Raw genomic sequence first — 21,041 nt, 5'->3', positions numbered from 1 at the left:
GCTGCAGGGGCGGCGGCGGCGGAGGATGGCCCGCGAGCGGCGGCGCCCGGGACCGGAGGCGGGGCGGCGCCCGGCGGAGAAGGGAGCCCCGAGGGGGGCGTCGAGGAAGGGGCGCGGCGCCGTCGGGGGCTCCGTCGGGCGGCTGGCGGCTGTGCTGGCGCTGGGCTCGCTGGCGCTGGGCTTGGCGGCCGTGGGCTACGGCGTCGGGGCGCGGCGCTGGCGGGCGGCGCGCGTGCTCGCCCTGCACCCGGCGCCGCGCATCCTCGACGCCGCCAACAGCAGCAGCGGCGGCGGCGGCCCCGAGGCCCAGCCCGCCCGCTTCTGGGGCTCCTACCGGCCGCACGTCTACTTCGGCATGAAGGCGCGCAGCCCCCGCTCGCCCGTCGCAGGTGAGAGGACCCCCGGGGGCCCCGTCCCAAGGGAAACCCCCTCCTTCCGAATAGGATTCCCCGCCAGAACAGGGAAAGGTGGGCAGCCTTGCCCCAGGTCTACCTGGCAGGGGGCACCAGGCAGGGGGCACAGAGTCTGGAGCCCCCGGGAAGCTCCTATGGGCATCCATTGGTCTCAAGATGGCAGCGTCGGGGTAAAGTCCGATTTGGACAGGCGTCAGAGCCTGCAGAGACCGTGGGCTTGCAGCCTGGGGCCCCCATCCAGCGCAAGACAGACCCCAGGTAGCTGCTGCTGGAAAGACACCCCCCCCCCCATTGCCCCCCACTCACGCAGCAAAGGAGAGAGCACTGGCATGATGCGACTCGTGAGGAGCTGGCCCGTGTCACAGGCTGCTGGGACCGGGGAGGTTCTTTGTCCCAACAGCTGTTCCTTGGCAGCTGTTTTGGACATAGCTGTCAACGGTTCCCTTTTTTTAAGGGAAATCCCCTTATTCCGAATAGGATTCCTCGCAAGAAAAGGGAAAAGTTGGCAGCTATGGTTTTGGAATCTGTGGCCCAATAGTTCTGATCTTCGTATAAGTTCCTCCCAGCTCTGCAATTGCCCAACCCTCTCCCAAAATCTGGGCATCATCTGTGCTCCAAGAGGAAAGAAGGGAGGCAGTGAGTTCTGCAAGTCAGGCACAGATATTTTTTAAAAAATATATTTTTAAATTAAATTTTCCATTTTAACAATCCAATCAGGTCACATTAAATATTCCAGATTATACAAATACATATCATATAGTCCAAATATTCTGCCAAATTATAAATTTTTATTGGGACTTCCCATGCTTCAAGTTCGGGGGGGGGGGGGGCTCTGATCATCTCATATCTCTGCTGCCTTGAGTTTCCAATAGTTCCTTTAAGTTCCTGTTGTGAACCTTCCTTCTCAAGTCAGGCACAAATTGGGCTTGCGAGGCTTCCATCCCGGCCTCTGTCCTCATGGAGCGTGGCCAAGAGACGAGGAGGCAACAGGGTCTTGGCCTTTGCTGTCCCTGGCAGAGTGGCTCTTGCCCTTGCTCTCCGCATTGCAGGGGTTGGACTAGATGACTCTGGAGGGCCCTTCCGACTGCCATTCTGCGGCTCTTCCTGCAGGACTCATGTGGATGCACCAGCTGGAGGGGGACGTCCGGCTGCGCCACACCTGCGAGCAGAGCGACGGCCTCCCGCGCTACGGCTGGCTGCTGCACGACGGCGTCAATTTTGGGGTGCAGGAGATCCAGGACGTGGGCCTCAGCCTGCAGACGGAGTTTGTGAAGCGACCTGGGGGTCAGCACGGGGGAGACTGGAGCTGGAGGGTCACAGTGCGGCCCGAGGTGAGGGGGGAAGGGCCAGCGGGAGAGACGGGCATCTCTTAAGGAATAATAATAATAAAAGTTATTTATACCCTGCCCTCCCCGGCCAGAACCAGGTTCAGGGTGGCTAACACCAGTAAAATTACAATAAAAATATAATAGGGGAAAAACAAAAACCAATTTAAAATACAGGTTAAAAAGGTAAAGGGACCATTAGGTCCAGTCGTGGCCGACTCTGGGGCTGCGGCGCTCATCTTGCTTTATTGGCCGAGGGAGCCGGCGTGCAGCTTCTGGGTCATGTGGCCAGCATGACTAAGCCGCTTCTGGTGAAATCAGAGCAGCGCACGGAAATGCTGTTTACCTTCCCACCGGAGCGGGACCTATTTATCTACTTGCACTTTGACGTGCTTTCGAAGTGCTAGGCTGGCAGGAGCAGGGACCGAGCAATGGGAGCTCACCCTGTCACAGGGATTCGAACTGCCGACCTTCTGATTGGCAAGTCCTAGGCTCTGTGGTTTAACCCACAGCACCACCCACGTCCCTAAAAAAATACAGGTTAAAATGCAATTTAAAATGCAGCCTCGTTTTAAAAGTAGCTGATAGATGAAGACCATAAGGGGAGGGAAACATAAGGGTCAGACTGAGTCCAAACCAAAGGCCAGGCGGAACAACTCTGTCTTGCAGGCCCTGTGGAAAGATATCAAGTCCCGCAGGGCCCTAGTCTCTTGTTTTGTTTTGTTTTTTAAATAATATTTATTAAGAGTTTAAAGATTACAAAAAGAAAGAAAAAGAATTAAAGAATTAAACAAATCAACATAATAAAATACAAAAACAAAAACAAAAACACTACATAAAACATTAAATTAACAAAACAAAAACAATTAAAAACACTTCCAATATTTTCAATCTTAACTTTCATTCACTTGTTTCATTGACTTCCTCACGCCTCCCTTTTTGTATTCCACTTCAGTTAACTGTTTCAGCAATTCCTTTCCATCTTCATCTATTTTCTGTCCTATAATTAATCTTAACATATTCTAACCTTGTTTTTTCCCTTTAACACATTAACAATCTATCTGTACCTAGTTCCTTATAACATTTCTGCCAAAGCCATATAACTTCATTCCACCATTTTTCTATAGCTCATTAATTTTACAATATTTTTGTAAATAAGCTTTATTTTTTTTCCAATCTTCTTCCACCGACTCTTCTCCCTGGTCTCGGATTCTACCAGTCATTTCCGCCAATTCCATATAGTCCATCAACTTCATCTGCCATTCTTCCCAGGTGGGTAAATCTTGTGTCTTCAGGGCTGCGGAAAGATGTCAAGTCCCACAGGGCTCTAGTCTCTTGTGACAGAGTGTTCCACCAAGTCGGGGCCAGTGCTGAAAAGGCCCTGGCCCTGGTTGAGACCAACCTAACCACCTTGCAATCTGGGACCTCAAGGTCCTCCGTGGGACATACCAGGAGAGGCGGTCCCATAGGTATGCACCTTCATGGAGCTGGAGGGAGGTGCAGGGGGGCTCCTGCCTAGCTGTTACCAGGCCCAGGCATGCTTGCACCTAAGAAGAGCTTACAGGATCAGGCCAGTGACCTGCGGGAAACTCGCAAGCAGGATCTGAGCCGAAGAGGTGAGCTTTGCTGCCTCCGACCATGGAAGCGGAATGCAGCTGTTGTGGCTCATTGCCGCTGCTAGCCCTCTGCTCCGTGGCTTGAGCCTGATGGCTCCTTCACAGGCCTTCAGATGGCAGCCCTGGCACCCGCTTGCCGGCAGACCTCAGCGTAATTAAATTTTAAGCACATGGAAGCCTCTGGTTTCCTTGCCTTGTTTGTTCCAAAACACGCACAGTCCTTGAGGACATAAAGATAATCCACCGCATCGTTCTCCTTCTGCCTCTTATCTTATCCCGTGACCTCGAGACGGCAGCCGAGGCCCCAAACTCTGTCCAAGGGGCGGAAGGGAGCCAAGTCTCTCCCAAGTTTAGAATGCAGGGGGCTATGAAGATGATGGACTTTTCGGAGCTAGCCGACCTGACTGGAAGAGTCCGCGACCAGAAGGAGGAGGTGTACCAGAAGGAATGGATGAAATTCAAAGACTATTTAGTTAAATATGTTAAGACAACTTAATTGGGAAAATTTGCAAATATCAGATAGGCTTAGGATTTAAATATGTGATGTTAGAGAATAAAATGTTTAAAGTTAAAATGAAAAGAAAGAACGATGTTAAGTGTTAATTAATTAACAATGTTAATTTGGTTTTGAAAAACTGTTACAAAGATATATACTGAAACTCAGCCAGAGGGATTAGAGGAAGTCACCTAACCATGTTAAGAAGATTGGATTAAGTACAGTTAAGATTTATGTTTGTTTGTTTAAAATTTTTGTAAAACCAATAAAAAAAAATTGGGGAAAAATAATAGAATGCATGGGGCTAACTGGCCCCCGCCTGCTCCAAGATGCTCAGCCAGGATGCAAAGGCCTGTCTCAGCTCAGGTCCCCGAGACTTCGACCCACAAGGGTCACCCAGAGCGGGCCTCTCAGAAGCAGACAGGCGCCCAGGCAGACAGACTCCTAGAGTGGCAGACTTGAAAGGGGTGCCAAAGGTCCTCTAGCCCAACCCCCCTGCAGTGTATCCATGACAGAGCTCACCCTCGCACTCAATAATAAATAATAATAATAAAAATTTTATCTATACCCCCCCCTTGCCGCTTCAAAAACCGGGCTCAGGGTGGCTAACAACCAATTTAAAACACTTAACTGTAAAAGCAGCATAAAAGACAGCATAAAAACAGAAATAACAATAAAATTCAAAGTTCAAAAATCAATTTAGGGGAAATCCATCTAATAAGCATTAGATAATCCCCAGGGCTAGCTGGCTGAATTGGTCCTACTTGGGCCAGCGAGGAGACCAGGGGAGAATTAGCTGTGGGGTCTCAGAGCAGGTGATCTTCATAAAAGGGGAGGGAAGACAAGGGAAATAAAAGATCAGGCTGAATTCAAATTAAAGGCCAGGTGGAATAGCTCTGTCTTACAAGCCCTGCGGAAGGAAGTTAAATCCTGAAGTAGTAGTAGTAGTAGTAGTAATAATAATAATAATAATAATAATAATTTATTTATTATTTATACCCCACAGATCTGGCTGGGCTTCCCTAGCCACTCTGGGCGGCATCCAACAAAACACTAAAATACAATAACCTATTAAACATTAAAAGCTTCCCTAAACAGGGCTGCCTTCAGATGTCTTCTAAAAGTTTGGTAGTTGTTGTTCTGTTTGACATCTGGTGGGAGGGCATTCCACAGGGTGGGTGCCACCACCGAGAAGGCCCTCTGCCTGGTTCCCTGTAACTTGGCTTCTCACAGTGAGGGAACCGCCAGAAGACCCTCAGAGCTGAACCTCAGTGTCTGGGCTGAACGATGGGGGTGGAGATGCTCCTCCAGGTATGCTGGACCAAGGCCGTTTGGGGCTTTCAAGGTCAGCACCAACATTCTGAATTGTGCTCAGAAACGGACTGGGAGCCAATCTAGGTCCCTAGTGAAGGGCCCTTGTTTTCTGGGACAGAGCATTCCACCAGGTCGGAGCCACCACTGAGAAGGCCCTGGCCCTGGGGGAGGATAGTCTGACTTCCTTGGGGCCCGGGACCTCTAAACTATGGTTATTCATGGACCTTAGGGTGCTCTGTGGGGCAGAGCAGGAGAGGCGGTCCATAAATACGAGGGCCCTAAGCCACAAGGCAGGGAAAGGAGTCTTGCGGGTTCCTGACGGCGCTTTCCTGTCTGCAGAGAACTGGGCCCCCTGCCCCCTTCATCTCCCTGCTCTTCTACGTGGCGACAGATGGGCAGGGGTCTCTGCAGCCTGTGGTGGAGCAGAAGACCGGCCGCTTGGCATCCCTGACGGGCACCACTGAGGAGCTGGGCCACTTCACCATCACCTTCCAGCCACCCACCAATGAGGCTGGCACAGCACCTCTCTACGCCAGGTACCCTGCAGGGCAGAAGTGCCGCATTTTTCAATCCTAGGGGGTGGGGATGTGATTGTGTCTCCCTTAAGTAAGAACCCAGGCCGAGGTGGATGGATCAGGCCCATGGCCCAGCATGCTGCTCTCAGAGTGGACAGCCAGATACCCATTGCAGGCAACACACAGGCAGGATCTGGGCACAAAATCAACTCTGCCCTCCAGCAGCTGGCATTCGGAAGCATTGCTCTGGACAAGAGGTCCCGAGGGTGGCAACAGGAGAATGGGGCCTTTTCTGCAGTGGCTCCCCATTTGTGGGATGCTGTCCCTAGGGAGGCTCGCCTGGGGCCTTCGCCATACATCTTTAGTGCCAGGCTAAATGTTCCTCTTCAACCAGACCTTGGGCTGATTGATTGATTATCTGATTTATGTATCACCTGTCGGCAAAAGATCTCAGGGCAGTTCACAAGACATTGGGTACGGGTATTGCATACATTCCGGTTGGCCAATTTAACTTGCCTACTGTTCAGTCATTAAGGTACCAAATTATGATCAATGCAGTTCTAAAATTAATATTAAGATATTAAAATTAACGAATCATATTCTATGGCCTTTTAACTCTGTTTGTGGGAAGGAGGGGTATGTTTAGTTTTGCTTTTGCTTTAACTACCATATTTTTCAGTGTATATGACTAGGCGTTTTCCCTTAATAATAATGTCAAAAATTAGGGGGCGTCTTATACACGGGGCCATCTCCCCCCATTTTCTTAAACCGGAGTCCCCCAAAATAGGGGGTATCTTATACATGGGGGTGTCTTATAGACAGAAAAATAGGGTATATATTTTGTGCTACTATCCTTCGTTTTTATCTTGTGAACAGCCCTGAGAGCTGCGGGTGAAGGTGCACTATATAAATGAAATAGATAGATAAGATGATAGATAAATGATAGATAGATAGAAAGATAGATAGATGATGGCTGGATAGAAAGATAGATAGATAAAAAGAAAGATAGATAGATAGATGCCTCTGAATGTGGAGGAAGAGCAGTAGTCCTTGGCGGTGATTCTCACTCCCTTTCTCCCTCTCCAGTTACAACCACCTGCAGGCGAAGGCCGAAGGGCTAGACCGCCTGAGCGACGTGGTGAAAGCCAGCCTGACCCCTCGCTTCACCTTCGCCCCCCCAGGAGCCCCCAAGCGCCGCTACTTTGGGGTGGATGCCTCTCACTCCCCGGCCGGGGAGCAAGTGCCCCCTCACAGCCAGCTGCTGGTGCACCAGGTGACGGTGTCCCTGCCCTGCCGCCTGGAGGTGCTCTTTGAGTCGGGCAGCGCGGGCAACCGTGCCGGGCGTATGGCGGGCGAGGCTCTGTCGCAGGAGCTGGGCCGGCACACTGCGGCCTTTGAGCGGCGCTTCGAGGAGGCCTTTGGCCTGGCGCGCAAGGGCTTCTCCCCGCCGGAGCAGAGCTTTGCGCGGGCCGCCCTCAGCAACATGCTGGGCGGCATGGGCTACTTCCACGGGCGCTCACTGGTGCAGTCGCCCCACGCCGAGCTCCCCCAGCCCTACCCGGAGGCGCCGCTCTTCACGGCCGTGCCCTCGCGCTCCTTCTTCCCGCGGGGCTTCCTGTGGGACGAGGGCTTCCACCAGCTGCTGCTGGCCCGCTGGGATGCGGCTCTCAGCCGAGATGTGCTGGCGCACTGGCTGGACCTCATGAACGCCGAAGGCTGGATCCCACGGGAGCAGATTCTGGGCGCCGAGGCCCGTGCCAAGGTGCCCGCGGAGTTCATCGTGCAGCACAGCAGTGCCGGAAACCCCCCGACGCTCTTCCTGGCGTTGCGGCAGCTGCTGGCGCAGGAAGCTCTGGAGACGGACTACCTGCGGCGCCTCTACCCGCGGCTGCAGAGCTGGTACGACTGGTACAACAGCACGCAGGCCGGGCCCCTGCCCTTCACCTTCCGCTGGCGCGGCCGCGACCAGGACACCCAGGCGTTCCTGAACCCCAAGACGCTCACCTCCGGCCTGGACGACTACCCGAGGGCCTCGCACCCCTCGGAGGACGAGCGTCACCTGGACCTGCGCTGCTGGATGGCTGTGGCCTCGGGCGTCATGGCGGAGGTGGCCACGCGGCTGGGGGAGCCGGCTGAGGAGTACCGGCGCATGGCGGAGGCGCTGTCGGACGGGCAGCTGCTGGACCAACACCACTGGGCCGAGGCGCTGGGCACCTTTGCCGACTACGGCAACCACACGCAGGCGGCGTCCCTGGAGCGTGAGAAGCTGCGCCCGCCTCCTCCGGGGCAGCCCCTGCCCACGCCGCGCCTGCTGCGGGTGGTGCGGAAGCCGCCCCGGCTGCAGTTTGTGGGGGGCGCTTTTGGCTACGTGAGCCTCTTCCCGCTGCTGCTGCAGCTGCTGCGCCCCGACTCACCGCGGCTAGGCAGCCTGCTGACCGACCTGCGCAGCGAGAGGAAGTTGTGGACGCCCTTTGGGCTGCGCTCGCTGTCGCGCACCAGCCCCTTCTACCTCAAGCACAACACGGAGCACGACCCCCCCTACTGGAGGGGTCCGGTGTGGGTCAACATCAACTTCCTGGCCGTGCGGGCTCTTAAGCACTACAGCCGGCTGGAGGGGCCCTTCCGGGAGCAGGCGGCCGCCCTGTACCAGGAGCTGCGCGCCAACGTCGTGGGCAACGTCTACCGGCAGTACCTGGAGAGCGGCTACGTGTGGGAGCAGTATCACGACGGCACGGGCAAGGGCCAAGGGTGCTACCCCTTCACGGGCTGGTCGGCCCTGGTGGTGCTCATGATGGCCGAGGAGTACTGAGCTTCCAAAAGTGCCAGGCTGCCTCTGCCATGCTCTTGGCGGGCGCGGTGCCCGCCTCCTCCCCTCAGGTGTTTGGACTCCTGGGCAGCTGGCTTCCACTGCTCTCCCTCCAGGATCTAATTTTCTAGCGAAATAAAGCTGTGAAGCTGGACGTGCCAGTGGCCTCTTGCGGGAAAGGAGCTGGGCTGTGGGAAGAAGCCTCTTTGGGCTGCTTGGGCATTCCCATGCGCTGCCGCCTCTGGAGTTCGGGGCAGGGAGGGGAGATGCCTTGGAGTCAGAAGTGAAGGCAACATGAAAGGGGTTTGTGCGCTCAGAGCGGCTCCCAGGGGGTGCTGGTGAATCTGCACTTGGGATTTTATTTATTGTTGTTTTGCAAAATTTATATGCCACTTTATTTTGAAAAGCCTTCAAAGCCTTTACATGTTTTTAGCTCCTGGGAGGGAGGGCTTTGACTGGTCCCCTGCTGCTCCCCTGTTTGGGCAGTGCAGCTACAAATGTGCTGCAAGTTAACAACTTTTTGAAGCCCTGGGGAGTAATGGGTTTATGGTGCAATAAACTGATATGAACTGGGATTAGCTGCTTCAGGGTCACAACATGTTTCCCCACACTCAGAGAATAGAAGAGTTGTAGAAAGGACCCTGAGGATCATCTAGCCCAACCCCCTGCAATGCAGGAATATGCAGCTGTCCCAACCAGGGATCGAACCTGCAACCTTGGCATTATCAGGACCAGGCTCTAAGCAACTGAGCTGTTGCGGCCAGGCAAACATAAGAGATATATGCATGCCTGTCAATGTAGCCACACAGGCCATCAGCCTCACCTGAATTCCATCCGTGCCAATACTTAGGTGGGCAAAATGGCACCATCTGCCCACAGGAGGGAGGGAAAAGCCTCCAAATCCCAACCCCAGGGGACAGAATGAGCTGAGCGCCACAGGATCTTGCCTGGCTGGTTGCTGGGAGATATGGAAAACTCCAGAGGCGGAAATCCCCCGCCCCCCAAAACATCATCTGCTACCGGAGTTTTTTCCATGGAGCTTGAACGTCCTGCCTCCAAGGAGGCTGCTCTGACCCCGGACCACAGAATCTCTCGCCAGGCCATCTCAAGGCACCCCAAATACTTAACATCATGCCCTCACCTTTCCTGGGCTGCAGGCCCCTTCAGCAGGGACAGCTGGGGGGAGGGGGCTCTTGTGCTTGGATCCTGGTTCCCCCCGGTTGGCCACTGTGAGAACAGGAGGCTGTTATGGGCTGTGGCACCGATTCAGCAGAGCTCCTCTTGTCTCCTTACAGAAAGTGCTGCCCTCCGTTAGCAGTTGCATGGAAATCTGGGTTGCCACTTGCAAGAAAATTGTTTTGGCACAGGGTGCTACAGCTGACCATTCCCCGTCCCGGCCAGATTCCCAGAGTCGTCCCCCCCCCCCATTCACAGGAGACAAGTGTGGCCCCGCTGCATGTGTGGACTTGGTGTTCAAGCACACTCCTCAGCTGCGGAACCGCTGGGTTTTGAGTCCACAGGCTGCCATATGAGGTGGGCCTCCCTGTTTGACCACATGGATTTGTGGACAAACTGGTATCGTGAAAGAGTGTGCCGTCTCCATTGTAACCCCCCCCCCCAATGAGTGGCCCCTGCCATAGTTAGGGAGCAATACATAAATGCACCCCACCATTCCTTTGACTGTCTGCTGATTCTCCAACCACATTTGCCTTGCTTCACGATGTAGCCTGGATATTGCATGACTTCCTCACTGGGCAAGAAATCATGCTAAGGATTCCCACTGCTTTCTGGAACGAGTTATTTGTACACTTGTACTGCTCCCACTATTTATTTATTTTTTATTATTTTTTGCAACCCACAAGCCAAGGGCTGAAGTCCAGCTGCAAACTCTGCCCCCAAACACAAGATTTGGATTTTTAAAATAAAAAATCAGCTCTAGCTCAAAAGGAGTTTTGCAAGAGTAACAACTTGTAGATTCTCAGTCACACTCTCCGTGAATTCCTTAGCTGAAAGACAGGCTACACAAATGAATGAATGATTTAAAAGTTTGGGATGATGGGAGCTGGGGGCCAGCAGAATATGGAGGGCAACAGACAGAAGAGAACTACTTCACAGAAGCATAAAAATTGGAAGGGACGCTAAGGGTCATCTAGTCCAACCTCTGCAAGGCAGGACTATGAAGCTGTCCCATATAGGGATTGAACCTGTTAGCAGAAGCATGCTCTAGCCAGCTGAGCTATCCAGCCTTAAGGAGTTGTTGCCAGAGGTGTGCCTGATGTTTTGAGCACGCTAGTGTGATTCTTACAGAAGAAATGGAGGTATAAGCTAAGCATGTGCGCTTCAGTGGGAGAAATCAAGTACAGTGCTACAGCTGTGTAGCAAGCAGTTAAGTTTGCTTCCAAGGCACGCTCAGATCTCAGCCGGGAGTGACAGGTCCAGTTCTGCTCAAACAGAGGTGGGTAAGTCAGGATACAGGAATGCTTCAAATCTTAAGGGGGCTGTGTTTAGATTAGACCAAGGAGGGGGTGAGCAGACCCTGTGGCATTTGTGCTGGCTGTTCTCATCCAAATACAAGGATGGCAGTTAAAAAAATGGGAACCACTACGGCACTCCTTCTAAGAACAAAACCCCAATTAACTTATCAAATGCCAGGGAGGTAAATTCAGAAAGAATGTGTGCCTTCACCCGAGACTAAAAAAAGAAAAAGTCACTGGATTCAGGTTACAGGGCACCTTTGCTGAGACAGGAGGATGGGCCACAATGAGCCAAGTCCCCCTTCCCTGCCCCAGTTATGCATCTCCTGACCTATGGAGTGGGGGGGGGGATTGCTTATCCCAGCCCACCCTTGTAACTCTAAAAGGGGGCCAAACTTATAAGATGCAGCTGCCTCAGTATGCAGGTTTTCACAAAGGAGCTCTGCCACACAGACAGCCCTGCAACACACACTCCAAACAAGAGCCTCTGAGCCAGGGGTGTCCACATCTCTTTAATAATAAGCACGTACTGCTGCCCCCCCCCCACAGCACACGGGGAGAAGAAGCGCCTCCACTCCCAAGGCTACCAGGCACTGGTATGGTAAGGACCCAACAAGCTGCTTCAAGCAGCCTGCCCAGGGAAGGCCAGCTCCCCGCTCCCAGCCCAGCTTGGTTGGAGCAAGGAGCAGGTGTCGGCCAGAACAGTTTCATCCATGCAACCAGCAAACCCCAAACCCAGTGCAAACCCCCAGGGGGAGGGAAGGAAGGAGGCAGCCCCCACCCAGAGGAAGAGCTGCACCTTGTCACCAAAGGTTACGGAGCGCAGCGGGAGACACACACACACACACACACAACTGCTACGGTAGTCGGGGTAGTCCAGGGCCCCCCCCCCAAGAGACAGGGCACTGTACAAGTCCACAGAAGGCTCCTACGGAAGCACCCAACCCAGAGGGCAAGAGGGGGAGCAGACCTTTGGTCACAAAGCTGGAAGAGAGCTTGAGGGGCGCACTACGGACTGCCTAGGCAGGGAAACAAGAAACAGAGCGTGAGATCTGGCTATGGGCAGAGGGCAGTGTTGCTGCTAAGGCGGTAATTCTCCACAGTGAACTGCAGGGCACAGAAGCCCTTCCTGCCCGCCTCCTGCTGCCGGGCGCCAGGAGGGCGGCAGCGGCGGAGTCCCGGGGGTCAGGAAAGGGCCGTCCCCGTAAAGCAGGGAGGGGAAGTCAGCCAAGCAGGGCGGGCGCCCTTCAGACAGGCAACGTAGGCGAGGAGGCGGCCAGTTCTTCAGGGTGGCCTTCCGCTTGCCCCGCACACAGGCTCTGGGTCTCGCTGCCCGGGGGAGAGCAGGGGACCCCTTTGGCCAGCAGGTGGGCCGCCTCCTCCTCGCTGTCCTCGCCAGCGGCCTCTTCCTCGTCCTGTCCGCGCCCCACCTCGATCCCCGAGTCGCCCGTCAGCCGGCGGTGGCGGAAGTGCTCGCCCTCGTCGTCAGGCCCTTCGTCGCTGTCTGAGACTCGCCGGGAGTCGCCTTCAAAGAGCTCCACGCTGGAGGAGAAGAGGGCGTGCTTGGGGGGCGTGGGGCAGGGTGTCAGTTTGCCCGCCAGCTCCCAGCTGCCCCCCGGGCTGCTGCTGCATCCGCCGGCCCCTTCAGCATCCGCCTCGCCCTCGCTGGGGGTGCTGGCCTCCGTGGCCGACAGAGAGGTGCTGCTGGGTGACGTCAGGCAGCTGGACTCACAAGAGCAGCTGGTATAGTTCTCCGAGCTGCCCGTCAGAGTCAGCGTGCTGGAGCCCAGGCGGCTGGCCGAGCCTCCCAGGATGGCACTGTAGGGGGGTGGCGGGGTGGTCGGGCGATGGGCCACCTCTTCGTAGGCAGGCAGCTTGAAGGAAGCCAGCATCCCTGCAGAAGGAGAAGGTGGGGAGGAGGGCAGAGAGACCGGCTCAGCACCACCCAGGACCGCAGAAGCAGACGGACGTCTGAGAGCTGGACCAGCAGGAAGGGGTGACGCAGCCTGGGAGTCATTTTGGACTCACAGCTGTCCATGGAGGCAAAGGTCAATTCTGTGTCCAGGGCAGCTGTCTCCCAGCGCCATCTGGTACGCAGGCTGAGACCCTCCTTGCCCGCAGACTGTCTGGCCAGTGGTGCATGCTCTAGTTATCTCCCGCTTGGAATACTGCAATGCGCTCTACGTGGGGCTACCTTTGAAGGTGACCCAGAAACTGCAACTAATCCAGAATGTGGCAACTAGACTGGTGACTGGGAGTGGCCGCTGAGACCACATAACACCAGTCTTGAAAGACCTACATTAGCTCCCAGTACGTTTCTGAGCATAATTCAGAATGTTGGTGTTGACCTTTAAAGCCCTAAATGGCCTTGGTCCAACTCCGAGGGCCTTCTGGCGGTTCCCTCACTGTGAGAAGCAAAGCTACAGGGAACCAGGCAGAGGGCCTTCTCGGTAGTGGCGCCCGCCCTGTGGAATGCCCTCCCATCAGATGTCAAAGAGATAAACAACTACCTGACATTTAGAAGACATCTGAAGGCAGCCCTGTTCAGGGAAGTTTTTAATGTTCAATGTTTTATTCTGTTTTCAATCTGTTGGGAGCCACCCATAGTGGCTGGGGAAACCCAGCCAGATGGGCGGGGTACAAATAATAAATTATTATTAAGTGGCAAAGCAAACTGCTCTGCGTGCCACAGTTTCTGGGCTCGATCACTGGCACTGCTGGGTTGTAGAGAACCTGGAGAGGCTCTGCCAGCAAGCGTAGATTAGGGGTCGCAGGCCTGTAGGCCGCTGAATGTTGCTGGCCTCCAACCCCCATCAGCCCCAGCCAGCATGGCCAATAGTCAGGGATGATGGGAGTTGTAGTTCAGTAAAAGTTCTGCGGTCTAAGGGGTGTGTGCCAAGTTATGAAACGGACAAAAAAGTTGCTGCCTTCACATAAACGGAGGGGCACCAACATGGGGCTCAACTGCTGGCTCTGAAGGTTTCCCTCAACGCTTCTCCTTAAAACAGCACCGGCTGGATATGATTTGAGCAAAAAACACCCAGAACTAGATGTTCTGGCTAGTTGACCCAATCTCCTCCAATCCCCTAGTTTACAAGCCTTAGCTGTCGGCTTAAGATTTCTGAGGCCCACCAGCCACAACAGGACGGGGAGGGCCAGAACCGGTTCCAAAATGGTGACAGGTGAGGCACCATTTGGCATCATCACTGGCCAATTACTGACCCTGCTCTCTATCAATATCTAGTCCATCTTTAGAGAATTCTTTGCCATGTGTTTTCCTTGTAGCAAGGAAGTCTACAGTTCATGTTTCCTCAAGCTAAAGGCATTTTCTCTGGAGTTTTAATGACAGCCTCCACAATTTGTTGATGCAAGTAGAGAAGCCGTCTTCTTACATATTTTTCCTTTCCCACCCCACATGCCTCACAAAGTATTTTCTGTAATTTATTCTCTGCTTCTTCTTCTGCATTCGACTTGTACCTCTACCCCTCACAAATTCCTGCTAGTTTCTTTCACCCTTTGTCCTTTGATACAGTGGTACCTCGGGTTAAGTACTTAATTCGTTCCAGACCTGTTCTTCACCTGAAACTGTTCTTAACCTGAAGCACCAATTTAGCTAATGGGGCCTCCCGCTACCGCCGGAGCACAATTTCTGTTCTCATCCTGAAGCAAAGTTCTTAACCCGAGGTAGTACTACTGGGTTAGCGGAGTCTGTAACCTGAAGCGTATGTAACCTGAAGCGTATGTAACCCGAGGTACCACTGTATTTGTTTTTTTTTGCTCCTGTAACAACCTTCCTCTATTATCCCATTCCTTTATATTCCCTATTTATCACTCTTAATATTTATTATTGCTACTGGTTATCCTTAAACCCCTTTTTCCTCAGAGAGGGGGCCTTCCTTCCCCTGAACTCCTCTGTCTCCCAACTAATCAGCAGGCAAAGGGGTGGCCCAGGGGCCTGCCAGCCGCTCCCAGAGTCTCGTTTGAGAAACAGGCTCTGGCTGCAGGACCTGAGATCTCTGGGGATATTGGCTCAAGGTGCCCCTGCAGCCCCCCGTTTTCGCTCCCCTCCCTCCCTCCCAGCCTCGTGGCACTGCCCCACCCGCTGCCCCCACAGGGAGGGGCTGGGCGAGGCAGAGCCCAAGAGAAAAGGCACTCACTGAGATCCATCATGGACGGGGGATAGTTGCAGGCACCGTGGTAGGCAATGAGGTTGATCTCCCGCTGCCGCTGCTGCTGCTGGAGGCGCAGTTTGGCCCGGCGGTGCCTGTAGGCGCAGCAGCAGCTGAAGAGGATCAGGACAGTCCACAGGAGCCAGAACCCTGCCAGGGAAGGGGCGAAAAGGAGGAAGGTCAGCTCTGGAGGAAACAGGCCGCTCTGGCCCTCCTCTCCTAGGTAGTTTGGGGAGAGACAGCTGCTGCCTGTCAGTGTGTAGACAATTCTGAGCTACACAGACCAAGGCTCTCTCTCTCAGGAGAAGGCAGCTGTTCAATACTGCCTGTTCAGAATCATGGGGACTAGAATCCTGCTTTATTTTAAGGTTACGAGCCACAGCTGCCAGTCAGCATAGACAGCATAGAAAGCTGTTGATTTGCTGAGTTTTGATTCTTGTTTCCTCCCTGGCTCCTTTCCTGTGTCTGTTTATTTAAAAGAAAGACAGTAAGCCTGTGGGGGTAGAGGCTGCCTTGTTCGGATTGTATGTCGGCCCCTTGGGGAGCTTGTATGCCTGAAGAGCACCTTGGGGAGGCCCACAGGGACGTCAAGGCATGGGCACTAAAGAAATAGTACACAAGCAATACTGAGCTGCGCAATGGCTCTCACTTGGCATAAGGCCCTTTCCAAGGTTTCTGTTAAAAACAGCCTTTAAATGGAATCATGAGGTCTAGAATTTGCTTTGAGGAAAACCACAGTTCAGTGGCTGAGCACCTGGTTTTCCAAGCAAGAGGGCCCCATGCTCAATTCCCAATGTCAGACCGGGAAATCTTGGGAGCTGCTGCCAATCAGTGTTGGATTTCCTGAGCTAGATGGGTCAATGGATCCGACTCAACGTAAGGCAGCTTCCCACGCTGCTGTGACACAGAGGCCTCTCCCTCCTTCCCTGCTACTCTTTTTTTAAAAAAATAATATTTATTAAAGTTTCAAAGGTTACAAAAAGAAAAAGAAATAACACCAAGTTAAACAAACACTTAACATCACATCACAATAAGGGGAAAAAAAGAGAATAGAAAAAGAAAAATAATAATTATAAAAAACAGAAAAATAGAAACAATTGAAAAAAACACACAACGAACCTTCTCATGACTTATCTTTCATTTGCTTGTTTCCTTGACCTCCTCGCACCTCCCTTTTTTGTATTCTAGTTCGGTTAGCTATTTCAGCAAATCCTTTCCATCTTTCCCAATTTTTATCCTATAATTTATCTTAATATAATGTAACTTTACCTTTCCTCCTTTCATCCATTAACAGTCTATTTTTACTTAATCCTTTATAATATTTCTGCTAAAGCCACATAACTTCATTCCAGCCTCCTTCTAAAATTCCTTAATTTTACAATGTTTCTGTAGATAAACTTTAAATTTCTTCCAATCTTCTTCCACCGACTCTTCTCCCTGGCCTCGGATTCTGCCAGTCATTTCCGCCAGTTCCATGTATTCCGTCACCTTCATCTGCCATTCTTCCCGGGTGGGTAGATCTTGTGTCTTCCAGTACTTTGCAATAAGTATCCTTGCTGCTGTTGTAGCATACATAAAGAAAGTTCTATCCTTCTTTGGCACCAATTGGCCGACCATGCCCAGGAGAAAGGCCTCTGGTTTCTTCAGAAAAGTATATTTAAATACCTTTTTCATTTCATTGTAGATCATCTCCCAGAAAGCCTTAATCTTTGGGCACGTCCACCAAAGGTGAAAGAATGTACCCTCAGTATCTTTACATTTCCAACATTTATTATCGGGCAAATGGTAAATTTTTGCAAGCTTGACTGGTGTCATGTACCACCTGTATATCATTTTCATTATATTCTCTCTTAAGGCGTTACATGCCGTAAATTTCATACCTGTGGTCCATAACTGTTCCCAGTCAGCCATCATAATATTATGTCCAACATCTTGTGCCCATTTAATCATAGCTGATTTCACCGTTTCATCCTGAGTGTTCCATTTCAACAGTAAGTTATACATTCTTGACAAGTTCTTACTTTTGGGATCTAACAGTTCCCTCCTTCCCTGCTACTCACACCAGAGCTCGTAGTAGTAGATGCAGCAGCCGGTCTCCCCGCAGCAGTGACCTGTCTCACACACGTACGGCTGGTCATTCACCCCGGGGCAGAACTCGCGCGCCTGGACCAGAGAGAAGATGGGGACAAAGCAGGGAAAGGTTCAGGAAAAGGGCACCGAAAACACCCAAGGGGAGAAGAGGCAAGTGGTGACATGACAGAACTGTATAAAATGATGCATAGAGAAGGCGGAGAGAGAAAAGTATTTCTCCCTGTCTCATCATCTTCATAATTTATTATTTCTACCCCGCCCATCTGGCTGGGTTTCCCCAGCCACTCTGGGCAGCTTCCAACCGAATATTAAAAACACAATACAGCATTAAACATTAAAAACGGCTTTGAGATGTCTTCTAAAAGTCAAATAGTGGCTTAGTTCTTTGACATCTGATGGGAGGGTGTTCCACAGGGCGGGCGCCACCACCGAGAAGGCCCTCTGCCTGGTTCCCTGTAACTTGGCTTCTCGCAGTGAGGGAACCGCCAGAAAGCCCTCGGAGCTGGACCTCAGCGTCCAGGCTGAACAATAGGGGTGGAGATGCTCCTTCAGGGATACAGGACCGAGGCTGTTTAGGGCTTTAAAGGTCAGTACCAACACTTTGAATTGTGCCCAGAAATGTACTGGGACCCAATGCAGGTCTTTCAGGACTGGTGTTATGTGGTCTCGGCGGCCGCTCCCAGTCACCAGTCTGGCTGCCGCATTCTGGATTAATTGCAGTTAACATGAGAACCTTTATGCCAATAAGTTTCTGTGCTGGTTTTAACCTGTAATGCCTTAAATGGCTCAGGACCGCCATACCCCATGGTCTGCCTCTCCCCACCCGAACTGACCTGGAACCTGCAAACATCATCTGAGGTCCTTCTTTGTGTGCCTCGTCCATGAGAGGTCGGGGGGGGGGGCAACACAAGAACGGGCCTTTTCTGTGGTGGCTCCCTGCTTGTGGAAAGCTCTCCCTAGGGAAGCCTGCCTGGCGCCTTTGTTACATATCTTTAGGCCGCAGTCGAAAGCATTCCTCTTCTCCCAGGCCTTTGGCTATCTAAGCAAAGTATGGGCTTTTAAACCATGGGGGGGGGTTGGTTTTTGTTTGTTACTATAGTATGTATTTATGCGCTTCTATATTGTAAACAGCCCTGTGATCTTTGGATGAAGGGTGGCATAGACATTTAATTAATGATGAAATAATAATAATGATATTGGAACTCCAGTTGACATCCTGTGAAGCTGTTTCTGCACACACACACACACACCCCAAAAAATTGCATGATGCCCTTTATCTGTCAGTTCGGTCCTCCTTCATGCACCACATAGTCTATGGAACTCGCTGCCACAGGAGGCAGCGACCGCCATTGACCTGGCTTCAAATGGAGGCTAGGCAAATTCCGGAAGGAGGAGGGGTCTGTCCACAAATCCAACAGCTGTGATGCCTCTGCTCTGCATCCCACAGCTGGAGGGAGCCAGGCTTCTGTATCCCAGCTTCTGAAAATCTCAGGAGGGCGCTGCTCCTGGATTCCCAGTAAGGGGCACCTGCTGCTGCTGCTCAACAGAGAGGGCTCCTTCTTAAATATTGTTTTCATCAATGTCATTTTAAATTGCGATTGATAATAATGCTGGATTTTTAGTTTGGCATTTTATGATTGATGTGGAAATTGGTTTTCCATTTGGTTGTGCACCTTTTGATGTGCTCTATTTATTGCCTATGACCTTTGTCATGCTGGTGATTCTGTAAATCTTGTCGTGTGGTGAGCCGCCTCGAGCACTGTTTTAACTATGGAAAGGCGGCATACAAATAAAAGGATGAAGATGATTGTTACGGGGGCACGGAAGATCATGAGAAAGAGGGTGACCTGCTTGGCCGCCCTTGGGAAGAGGCTGCTTTGCCCGATGTGCCTGGCGCCCCAGTCAACCCTGGCGCTCCATAGCTGTCAACTTACAGATTAGAAAATAAGGGATCAGCAATTACTTTGATAAAATACATCTTGTGTGAGGTGCAAATGGCTTGAGATCCCTACGAGGCCCGTCAATGACCATCTAGCATCTATTCCACCCCCAAACCAGCCAAAGGGCAGCTGGAGCTCGCAAGGGCCCCGCTACCTCCGGGGGCTTCTTTAGGGCCGCCCCCCCGAAGGGGCAGCGGCGGGGCCTGGCGCTGGGAGAAGGGGCTGTCCGGCCCCCGCAGGGACGGGTCCCTCCCGGGGGAGCCTCCCGGGCCAGAGGCCCTCTGCCTGGCCCGCCGCCCAGAGCCGCCCCTACCTGCCGCTCCCGGCCCAGCAAGGCCGCCCAGCCGGCCTGGGCCTCCCTCCCGGGCGGAGGCCTCCTCCGCTCCATGACCACGACCACGACGACGCCGCCTCAGCCGCCGCCTAGAGCCGCCCAGACGCCGCCCCTGCCTCGGCCTCCCGGGGCCCGCCCGCCGCCTCCGGCCCCGCGGCGCCCCCGGCCCTCATGGCCGCTGCCTCCGCCTCCGCCTCCGCCTCCGCCGCCCAGGCCGCCCGGGGCTCCGGCTCCGCCGCCTCAGCCCAGGCCGCCGGCCCCGACGCCGACGCCGCCATCACTCGGGGCCGCGGCTCCCGCCCCGCCCCCGCCCCGCCCAGCCCTCCAATCCGCGCCTTCCGCGGGGCGGGCGGCCAACCGGCGCCCGCGCCTCCGTCCGGCGGGGACCAATCGCCGGCCGGCTTCTCCCATAACAACAGCAGACAAAGAGGTCAGGGGCCCGCCCTCCGCGGCGCCTCCAGCCAACGAGCAGAGACCGCCTTCGTAACTGGCAGCGGCGCTGGCCAAAGGCAGCGCGAGAGGTCGGCCGAAGCGCCGATGGACAGCAGGGCCCGACCAAGGGGCGGCGGAGCTTTGCGGAAACAACCCCTCGCCGGGCCCACCTCCGGGGCGTTCTCGGCCAATGGGATGCGGAGGGGGAGGCGCGTGATGAGGGAGCCGGCCAATGGGAAGCGGCGACTCTCGCCTCCCGGGGGAGCGCCTGAAGCTGCGAAAGGAGCGTTTCAGCGCCTGCGCAGAGAGGGGAAGGGGGGGGGGAGCTGTTCTCTCGTCGCGCGAGAGGGCACGCTGGGCCTGGAGCCGGAAGTGGAGCCTCCCTCGAGTAGAAGGCATGGGTGGCGGGGAGGGGCGCCTGAGGCCGGCGGCTGCGAGGAAGCCGGAGCCGGGCGGAGTAGAGGGCAGGCCAGGGAGCCGGGAAGCGGGCTCGGCTGGGGTGGAGCTTCCTGGGGAGGCTGAAGGGGGCCTCCAAGCAGGAAGAGAACCGGCGGAGGCCTGTCAGTCAGCAGCCCATCCGGAGGAGGAGGAGGAGGAGGAGGAGGAGGATTTCTACCCCGCCCACTCTGGGCAGCTCCCAACAAAATATTAAAATATAGTGGTCTGTTAAAGATTAAAGGCTTCCCTAAAGAGGCTTCCCTGCCTTCAGATGTCTTCTAAAAGTCACACTAGTTTATCTCTTTGACATCTGGTGGGAGGGCCTTCCCCAGGGCGGGTGCCACCACCGAGAAGGCCCTCCTGAGGATCCTCCTGAGCCTGAAGGATCCTCCACCGGCCCATGTCGGGGGTCCGAGCAGGGCCGGATTGAGCTTTGATGAGGCCCTCAGCTCCTGAAGGTAATGGGGCCCTTGATATATACAGTTCTCCTTTGTCCAAAACAAATTGCCGCTGTTATTTGTGTTGAATAGATGCTATATGGTCATTTATAGACCTAATAGGTATCTCAAGCCATTTGCACATAACAAAATGTGTATTTTATCAAAGTAATTGTTGAGCTGAAATACAATTAAGAAGTATATTAATGTTGTGTTGTTGTTGTTTAGTCGTGTCCGACTC

General features: G+C 53.6%; 2 protein-coding genes across 2 annotated transcripts; one reads left to right on the top strand and one right to left on the bottom strand.

The window, feature by feature from the left end:
• MOGS (mannosyl-oligosaccharide glucosidase) lies at positions 1-8,639 on the top strand. The gene is made up of 4 exons (XM_081876785.1): positions 1-389; positions 1,524-1,744; positions 5,504-5,700; positions 6,766-8,639. The coding sequence occupies exons 1-4, from the start codon at positions 26-28 to the stop codon at positions 8,486-8,488; spliced, it is 2,505 nt and encodes an 834-aa protein (XP_081732911.1). The 5' UTR covers positions 1-25; the 3' UTR covers positions 8,489-8,639.
• Positions 8,640-11,458: 2,819 nt separating this feature from the next.
• WBP1 (WW domain binding protein 1) lies at positions 11,459-19,590 on the bottom strand. The gene is made up of 4 exons (XM_081877161.1): positions 19,473-19,590; positions 17,189-17,291; positions 15,117-15,278; positions 11,459-12,853 (listed from the first exon to the last, which is right to left on the bottom strand). The coding sequence occupies exons 1-4, from the start codon at positions 19,545-19,547 to the stop codon at positions 12,207-12,209; spliced, it is 987 nt and encodes a 328-aa protein (XP_081733287.1). The 5' UTR covers positions 19,548-19,590; the 3' UTR covers positions 11,459-12,206.
• Between the last annotated feature and the right edge of the window lie 1,451 nt (positions 19,591-21,041).

The sequence above is a fragment of the Podarcis erhardii genome (genome assembly GCF_964252035.2).
Source record: "Podarcis erhardii genome assembly, chromosome: 9".
NCBI lineage: Eukaryota > Metazoa > Chordata > Lepidosauria > Squamata > Lacertidae > Podarcis > Podarcis erhardii.
This window is presented reverse-complemented; position numbering and strand designations above follow the sequence as displayed.

Coding starts and splice junctions, on each gene's coding strand:
- MOGS (XM_081876785.1), top strand. CDS start 26: ATGGCCCGCGAGCGGCGGCGCCCGGGACCGGAGGCGGGGCGGCGCCCG. Junction 390..1,523: donor CCCCCGCTCGCCCGTCGCAG/GTGAGAGGACCC, acceptor CTCTTCCTGCAG/GACTCATGTGGATGCACCAG. Junction 5,701..6,765: donor ACAGCACCTCTCTACGCCAG/GTACCCTGCAGG, acceptor CTCCCTCTCCAG/TTACAACCACCTGCAGGCGA.
- WBP1 (XM_081877161.1), bottom strand. CDS start 19,547: ATGGAGCGGAGGAGGCCTCCGCCCGGGAGGGAGGCCCAGGCCGGCTGG. Junction 15,279..17,188: donor CTACTACTACGAGCTCTGGT/GTGAGTAGCAGG, acceptor CTTCCCTGGCAG/GGTTCTGGCTCCTGTGGACT. Junction 12,854..15,116: donor CCCGTCCATGATGGATCTCA/GTGAGTGCCTTT, acceptor CTCCTTCTGCAG/GGATGCTGGCTTCCTTCAAG.